At 37.9% G+C, this 10000-nt stretch overlaps 1 protein-coding gene across 1 annotated transcript in view; it reads left to right on the forward strand.

Annotated features, from left to right (window-relative positions):
• Positions 1–10000, forward strand: part of LOC106879589 (E3 ubiquitin-protein ligase CHIP) — a 77095-nt gene that overhangs the window by 57130 nt on the left and 9965 nt on the right. Inside the window, exon 7 of the mRNA XM_052967921.2 lies at positions 8843–10000. This exon is cut by the window's right edge and continues 9965 nt beyond it. Within this exon, the coding sequence (XP_052823881.1) occupies positions 8843–8968 (126 nt within the window). The 3' untranslated portion in view covers positions 8969–10000. The remainder of the gene's footprint in view (positions 1–8842) is intronic.

Raw genomic sequence — 10000 nt, forward strand, 5'->3', positions numbered from 1 at the left:
TGGTGACCCTGCCAGTGCTGGTGCCACATAAAAAGCATCCAGTCCACACTGTAAAGAGGTTAGTATTTGGAAGGGCATCCAGCAGTAAAAACCATGCCAAAACTGATCTCACCTGTGCTGGTGCCACACAAAAAACACTCAGTCCACTCTGCAGGGTGGTTGGCGAAAGGAAGGGCAGTAGGAAGGGCTATAAAACCCATGCCAAAACAGAAACTGAAGCTTGGTGCAGGCACATGCCTAGCCAGCTCTTGTCATACTGTCCAACCCATGCCCGCATGGAAGGCAGACATTAAACAATGATGATGATTAACTATTTGAATTGGAAAATCCCATAAAATCAGGCATTTCTCTGACTAAAGCACTCTTTCAACCTGATGATTAAACCAAGTACTTCTAACTTCAAACCCCCATTCCTGATAATGTTTCTAGTGCAAAACTTTCACAACTTAGTCATGCCTCCATTTATATATTCTATCTTAGCCAACTTAGGACATTCTGCAACAATGTGTGCCATTGTTTCATCCCTAGTTCCACACACTACACTTTGCTGACACCTCCCCGTACATATATTTTCTCAAGGTGCTTGCTATAATAAGGCTCTCTGCTACTTTTTTCAATTTCTTTCTGTTTTTTCAATCAGGCTAAGGTTTTTTGTTCAACATACATTCTCAATAGCTGTCCAAAACTGACCACGCATAGGTTTCTCTTCAATCTGTTTAACATTACTCTCTTTAATTTCATTCTTGTCCTTTTCTCCTATTCCAAACTTGATCATCTGTTCTTTTATTCACTGCCTGTAGTAATATCTGTACTATTCTGTAAATATTCTAATAGGCTTTTTTCTTTTCATCTGTACATGCTCTCCCATAACAGTTAATCCTCTTCTATCCTAGTCTCTTTTCAAGTACAACTAATTAATATCAGCTTTTGGATGGTGGGTTCCATACATAGTCAATAACTTTCAAGTTTTTCTGTCAAGTTTGTGCTTGTTGCTTTTTGTCCAATCTAGAATTCAACTCCATATCTGATTACCCATACTGCATCTGCATTTATTGCTTCAATATGTTTTGAATTCAACTTTACCTGTATTGTTTTTCTTACTCTACTTGTATACTCCCTGCTTGTAATTTCCTTCATCTCTTCATGTTTAATTTCATCTGCTTCCAGTATTCTCAATACTTATACCACCATCCTTTTCAACTGCTTTCATTGTTTGCCCATTTGGCATTTCAGTTCCCCAACTTCCTTCAAATCTTCCTCATTTCATTATCAATATGGCACACTTTTCAATCTCAAATTCCTTACCCACATCATTTGAGAAAAGGTGAACAGTATGTGCAAGAGTTTCAAGCTGTTTTTCATTTTTCACATAAAGCTTTATAACATCCATAAAAAAGATGATGATTTATCTGACCATATCCCTTTTCCAAAATTATTTTAACTTCTCATAATATAAAATAGAGCAGTATCATGGCCAATACAAATAGTAATGGAGGTAAGCTATCACCTTGAAATATGCAATGTCTGATATTCTCTTTTCCAAGTCTTTGTTTTCCTCCAATCAATTCACTGTTTCAGTGTTTCATACTTTCATTGACCATTTTCTCCATATTTTCTGCCACTCCAAACATGCTCATTGTTTTATTTATCCAACTGTGTAGTACCATGTCATATGCTTTTCTGTAATCCAACCATGCTACTTTCAGACCCCTTGATCTGCTTCTACAATTTCTAATTATCATTTTATCAACTAATAACTGATCTTTAGTTGCCTACTTTGCTTCCTGCATGCTTCCAGATGATTATATAACTTTTCCACCAGGACACCAGTCATTAGCTTCCACAAAAGTGGTTAACAGGTTATAAGTCAAAAATTTGACACCACTTTACCTTTCAAAGGAGCCTTGGGGCATAACAATGTTTCTCCACTTGTCATCTAGTTAGGGATGTGTCCCTGCTGCAGGCATTCATCAGAGTGTGCAGTGATCCTTTCATGCAACTGTAAAATTCTTCAGCCAGCCAAATAGCCTTGTGCTCCATCTGGGCCAGATCCTTTCCAATTTGCTATTTCTTTAAACTTCAGTTTCACTGAATACAGTTCAGTTCTGATCCTTTTGTCTTGGTACAGTTGCAGATTGTCTCTCCACCTATGTTAGCCACTCTGCACTTACTTTATGTCTCACTGGCCTGTTCTAAAGTTCTTTCCAAAATACTTCTTCCACATCAGGAAATCACTTCATGATGTTGATCCTCCTCTATTCCTTCAAAAAAAAAAAATGCTTTCTATTTGTATTGAAACAATCTATTCTGTTCAAAACCTTTGCATCTACCATCTTTTCAATTTTGCCTTTAACGCTGTCACCTTTTATGTTAATTCTTCATGTAATCTCTTCTAACCTGTACTATCCATTCAATTACTACCTCCTTGAGTTTTTGTATTCTGTATAATTCCTCAAGTTCTGTGACTTCTCCAGCCTCAATTGTATTCTCTTCCTCCAGTTTGATTCCTTCTTTTCTTTCCCCTTCTTTTCTTCAACAGTTTTCTGCTTGTATCCTATTATGTCAGCTGCAACATTAACAGCAACTGCGATTAGCTAGTTTCACTAATGTTCTCTGTTTTAACCAAGCACAAAACACCATTTACTTTGCTGCTATCCATATGCATTACACTTATTATTATTAATTGGTATCACTGCAGAGCTCTCTAGAAGGGGAGACAAGCACAATTTGACCATGCAAAGACCCACTTTTTGTTTGATCATTTTCATGTCAAAATACGTATTTTCTGGGGACAATTATATATCATTTGAAACTTTTGAATGTGAACTTCCTTCTCATATACTTTTGATCAAAATCAAATCCAACACTTAGATATCATGCCAGCTTCCCTCAATCATCATTTTCTCTCATCCTTTTGAAGTGTATAGTGCATAAACAATTGGCCAAAATTGGTATGGAGTGGATAAGAGGGGAAAAACCGTTTCCCCAAATTTTTTTCCTGAAAATCCCCCCCCCCCCCCCCATCATCTCCAAGGCCGCGGTTTAAAAAAGGGGAAAAATCTCCATCAAAACAGAAAATCTAACTTATGTGGGCATCCTGATCTGAAACTCTGCCATTCCTAGCCATTTTCAATTGTCCATTAAAACTTTTTAAAATGGTATCATATCCCAAAATCTCAGGATGTTATTTAGTCTTACACCTACTACAAATGTGCCAAAACACAAGTCTCAGTGGCTTATGCTTTTGGATATAGCTACCTCTGAAAACACTGTCTGAAAATTGGCTGTTTGTTACATGCAGCAAAATAGGCTTTACACAGATATTTTAAAAAATGCCAAAAATGAAATTTCATTTCCAAGAACCTGAAAAATAGAAGCAACTGCTATCCCATGGACACTGTTAGTTTGTTATTTGAAAATGATTATCACTTCAGTTTCAAAGATATGACATTACAAATACGACTAATTATTCATTTAGGCTTAATTAGGCAAGATATTGACCAGTTTGCTGACCATTCAAATTGTCATATTTCCTAAAATATTCATCCAAATTTCAAAAACGAGGTATCAAAATTTTCCTTTTTGGATGTTATCCAAGAAATAGTACAGTAGAAGTTAGATTTAAATATTTTCAAAAATTCATTGTGATACTTATTATTATTATTATTATTATTATTATTATTATTATTATTATTATTATCATTATTATGGCGGTGAGCTGGCAGAATTGTTAGCACTCTGAGCAAAATGTTTGATGACATTTCGCCCATCCATGTTTTGAGTTCAAATTCTGCCGAGGTCAACTTTGCCTTTCATCTTCTCAGGGTTGATCATCATTTTAACACCCACTTTTTCAAGCTTGTATGGTTTTGATTCGATTTGTTTAGGTAGATTTTTTTAACATCTGGATGAGCTTCCTGTCACCAACATTCAGCTGTTTCTAAGTCCCCCCCCCAACCCTTAGAACATGAACAGCACAGTGACACCACTCATACGACAATGACATTTATTTACAATTAGTGCATGATGTCAAGACAAGGGAATGCAAATACACACACACACACACACACACACACACACACACACACACACATTATATACGATGGGCTGCTTTCAGTTTCTGTTTGCTAAATCCATTCACAAGACTTTGGTCAGCCTCAGGCTTTATAGATAACATTTGCTTGAGGTACCATGCAGTGGGACTGAAACCAATTGCTGCAAAATGAATGTCTTAACCATGCAGTTGTGCCTGTGCTTATACTTACATATGTATGTGTGTGTGTGTGTGTGTATAAAATGAGTAGTTTTCATACCACTTCTGCCTATCAAATTCTGCTCCCAAAATGTTAGTGAGTTTGAGGCTGTGATATAAGATTACTTGTCCTTGTGGTGTCCTGTTGGCTCTGACCAACAAGGTCAAATTGCTCACAAAGGCCGACCACATCCTATTGACAAATGCCCCATTAGGGGAGCAAGCATGTTGGATAGCATGGATACCATAGCTGTAGTTGTCATTTGCTGTTGAGGTGTAGAGTTCATGTTTGGAGTTTCAGTGGGGATACAAGTTAACATGTAGACCCTGGTCGCATGCATACAAACTTTAGGATAGTGTGATCCATAGCAGCTCATCTTACTGTCGATTGTTGACCTTCACAAAGAATTTGCTAACCAAGTCACTGCCGATTATCAGAGCAGATGTAGCCTGGGTTTGAAGCAGGTTTTAGAGACCTGCTTTTATAAAAACTATGATGTACCTCACTCCCAGTGTTCTTCCAGCATGCTGGACAACAACCCAGAATTCCTGAGGGCCCATGCTATTGCTAGATGGTTGTTGAAGATACACTGGCTCATCAGTCTTTTTGACAGGTCTTGTTTTCAGTCCTGCTGAGTTTCTAGCAATCCTCCTCATCAGGCAAGCCTAGTGGGGGTGCCAGTTTAGTCTCTGATGACCTGACCATGCAACAGGTTATACTGGATTCCATGTTACGAGTAGCATTCATGAAAGACCTCACAAGTGACCTGAAATTAGGAAGAAGCTGTTTGCCCTAGTTGCCACACAATGGGATCAATTTCACAAGTATGTATGTAAAGAGAATTTCTTAACCACAATGGCATGCCTGGTAATGTTTGTTCAATCAGGGATTACCTGAGGCCTGAACAACACCACTCCCACAGTCACTGATACCACCTCTACCACCATCACACTACACCTACATCATATCATAACATGACCGGCATCCCTTTAGACACTCTACTCTGTGTTTCCATTATCTCCAACCACTTCTACATGTTTTCACTACACATACACCTCCATCATACAGTTCAACCATCACATGCACACATGACCCATTGTCGAGAACATAGCAACTGAAGAAGTCTGTTGTATATGATGTGTGTGTGTATGCTCATGCGTGTGTATCTGTGTACATATGTTCACTGTTGTGCACACACCTCCACTGTCATGCACGCACCTCCACCATTTGCACACTTCCACTCTCATATACTCACCTCCATCACACACATATGTCCACTGTCGTGCACATGCCTTCACTGTCATGCACACACCTCCGTTGTGCACATGCTTTCACTGTTTTTCATACACCTTCATCCTTGTGCATGCACCCCCACTGTCACGCGCACACCTCCTCCACCATTTGCACACACCTCCATCATTGTGCACACACCTCCACTATCATGCGCACATCTCTATCATGCACATATGTCCACTATTGTGTACACATTTCCACCATCATGCATACAATGCTACCATGCATAGACCCTATATGTCTACTGTCATGCACCCACCTCCATTGTGCACTTGTGTCTACCTTCATGCATACGCCTCCAATATACTCACACCTCCATCATGCATGTATGTCCACTGTCATGCCTACACATTGACTGTCATGTGCAGACTTCCAGTGTGCATTTGTGCCCATCTTCATGCATACACCTCCACCACTGGACACACCTCCACTTTTATGCACATACATCCATTGTGCATATATGTCCACCATTATGAAGATACCTCCAACATGGTGTATGCACCTCTATTGTGCACACAGCAGTATATGACAAATATCTTACTGCCACCACACACAGCTTCAGCATTTTACTTCAACCATGCACACCACCTCCACCACCCTCCTCCAACCCCTCCACCACACCCCCTCCACAGTACACACCCCTCCACCACACACCCCTCCACCATGCACCCCTCCACCACGCACCCCTCCACCACACACGCCTCCATCACACACCCCTCCACCATCTCATGCATACTTCTACTCTACTATCACAACACACCACCACCAATACTTTCACATATTACAACAGGGCACTATTGTCTATCTGTAGTTAACCAATGGGAATTGTCCTTACTTCATTGATTTCATTGATTTTGCTGCAGCAATTCTGGAGCCTAGTGCAGTGTATTGCAGTGTTGTGCAGCTTAGCACTTCTGCCTTCAAAGCATGTCTTGGCATGGTATCTTGTTATCAGGCAGGTTATCATAGATTATTGCTCTCCCCCACCATTCTCTCTCTCTCTCTCTCTCTCTCTCTCTCTCTCTCTCTCTCTCTCCACTTTTTTAAATAACTGTTTACTTTTCCTTTGCTTGCTGGCTGGGATTTTCTCACATCATATTCAGTGTGTATATATATAAGTATGTGCATGTATATATATATGTGTGTGTGCATGTATATATATATATGTGCATGTGCATGTATATATATATATGTGCATGTGCATATATATATATATATATGTATGTATGTGCATATATATATATATATGTATGTATGTATGTGCATATATATGTATGTATGTATGGATAGATACACAAAAAGTTTTTTTTTTCTCTGTTTATTTCCTCGTGTTCCTTTCTGCTGAAGAGCATAGGCTCGAAACGTAAAAGACTTTCTCACCTTCCTGAGCATCAAACTAATACACCTTGTTGTTTATACACCTGACTCTGTCTTTTGTTTTTCTTTAAGTTTCAACTATATATAGATATACACATGTATTTATGCGCATGTACATATGTGTGTGTGTTGTTATTTTTTGTATATTCTCCCATATATATATATATATATGTATGTATGTGCATGTATATATGTCTGTATGTATGTATGTATGTGCATGTATATATATGTATATATATATGTATTTATGTGCATGTACATATATGTATGTATGTGCATGTGTGTATATACATATATATATATAATCTCATTTGTGAACCCATAGAAAACGAACATCCACCAACTATTCTGCCTATATGTCTGTGCACACTTTTCAATGCAATGTATGCCAAAAGGTTGCAAATCTAATGGAGGCCTCAAAATACATTTTAAGATCCACAAAGATCAGAACTGAGGGTGATAAATTGAATGTTAATTTAATTAGCATCAATTTAAAACCAGTAGCCTAGCATATAAAAATCTGAAAATTCAGAAAAATTGTATTACATGCATATAAGAAGGGATGACCACTAAGTGGGCATCCAATTTGCTAGAAAAAGATCATCTACGATCTAACCACAAAGAAGAGAATGTTCTCCAGAAAAAATTCAGCAAACTTACTCACATTGCAAACACATGCACACACACACACACACACACACACACACACACACACATACACACCACTTAAAGAAAACAGACTTGCATGCATGCACACATTTCACACTTACATGCCATATTTGTCCCATCAGCACTATCACCAAACTGCCAGCCCAAACCACTGAACAAAGACAATCTAGACATACTCTCTCTCTCTCTCTCTCTTTCTTTCCCTCTCTCTTTCTCTCTCTCTTGCCTTTCCTCCCTCAACAACCAGAAATTTAATTATGCTTGTTTTGAACATTATCACAGAAAGCAACTTTGCCGTCAGTTTTACTTTGAGAACTGCCTGCGCAGACACAAACTAAGAAGTAACTGTAAAACTTTACTGCTCTGAAATATATTTATTTTACATTTCATATTGAGTTCTAGATCAGGTAACAATAACTGTAATGTTTATCAGTCACAACGTTATGCTATTGTGTTTGTATGTTTATATATATGATGGAAATTGGTTCAGTAATGAATGTAACTATTGTTTATTAATGAACTAAAAAGCAAAAATAACTTTTGGCCCAGCTAATGATTCACAGCTTTTACCCACACCATTGCATAAATGTCTTTTCTCGGTTAAATGCAATGCAGTATCATGAGGCATTGTATACAGACATGAGGCATTGTATACAAACTGGTCTTTTCAGACCATCAGTAGAAAGGCAATATATATTACATGATTGGAAGATGTATGTTCTTTCAGGGGCCACAGATTATTATTAGCTTGCTTCATTTTGTGTACTAAAAAGACCAAACTTAGTAAGATAAATTTAATTATGAGTCAAATATTTTTGATTATTTGAAGGGACTATTTATATTTGTGGGGTTTTTTTGTGTCTTACTTCAATGTTTTTTTGTGTGTTTACTACATGATGCTGTACCACTTGCATCATTTCCCAACTTTCCACATGAATATTACCTTTTCTTAAAGCAGATTTAACCCTTTATCATTTAAACTGGCTATATCTGGCCCAAATATTCTTCCTGTAGCCACCAAAGCCTTGTGGGTGAATTTGGTTGATGGAAACTGATGCTATATTTCTAAAAATTGTTATTGAAACATCAATAGGCCATCAGCTGATGTGTCACGTTTCACAGCTTTTTGCTATTTTTGTCATGAAACAAAAGCTTGTCTCACACCAGAATTTACTTTTTTATTTCATGTCTTTGTTTTTATTTTTTTACTTTTATGTATATATATTTTTCTCTCTCTTTTTTTTTTATAGAGAGTTGGGCATTTTGATCCAGTGACTCGGACATTCCTTACTGAGGAGAATTTGATCCCCAACCTGGCAATGAAAGAAGTAATCGATGCCTTTTTGGAGGAGAATCCGTGGGGTGAAGATTATTAAAGCTTTCGCTAGACAGTCATGTGACTGTCAACTGTGATGATGGCATCGGTGGTCAGTTGGTCAGTTTGTGAGGGCTGCTTGGTGAAGGTGTCAGCAGTGGTAGTGATGATGTTGTTCTTGGTTTCAGACAACCCCTACTTCATGCACACACACAAATACTTGCACACGCACACACAGTCTGTTGATGCAAAAAATGTACTCTGTGTACATATGCACTCATGCATGTGCACATCCTTATGTCTTGCTGCACTACACACATGCAAATAACCACACTATAAACACAGGGTTGTTATAATAAAAGAAACATATTTATACATGGATACAGACCACATACATGTGTACTGTTAGTGGCTTGGACCATATGGACAGACAGACAGCATATATATATATATATATATATATATATATATATATACACACACACACACACACACACACAAAGACAAAACTACTACCATCACAATCAATAACAGCAATATCACCACTATCACCACCACCAATACTACTGCTACTATACTAACGACAATACCATCACCATCATCACAACCAATACCACCAGAACAGGTGAAGACAATTAGCAAGAACTTAATTGGTGCCAACTGTTAAAATATTGTAAATACAATCTGTTGTTGCAGCTGCTGCCCTTTGCTGCTGTGAGACTTCAAACCATTGAGCACGCCACTGCAGTATACCACTGCTCTCTACTGCTGCAGTCCACTCCTGCTGCACTCTTGCAGTTGGGCCTTTTTTTCCCTTCTTTCTGTTATGTCATTTGTTATGTGTGTGTGTGTGTATGTGTGTGTACATGGTACATGGTACATGATTCCATGATTCCATGTATCCATGTGCGGTATACAAGTATATGATGTATATGTTTTAAGTATTTATTTGTGATGTATATTTGTGTATAGGGATGTGTGTGATGTGATGTATATATATGGAATATGTATGTATGTATAATATATGTGTGTGTGTGTGTGTGTATATATATATATATATATATACATATATAAGGCAGTGAATTGGCAATGT

Source organism: Octopus bimaculoides, chromosome 5 (assembly GCF_046866305.1).
Source record: "Octopus bimaculoides isolate indiv1 chromosome 5, ASM4686630v1, whole genome shotgun sequence".
Lineage (NCBI taxonomy): Eukaryota > Metazoa > Mollusca > Cephalopoda > Octopoda > Octopodidae > Octopus > Octopus bimaculoides.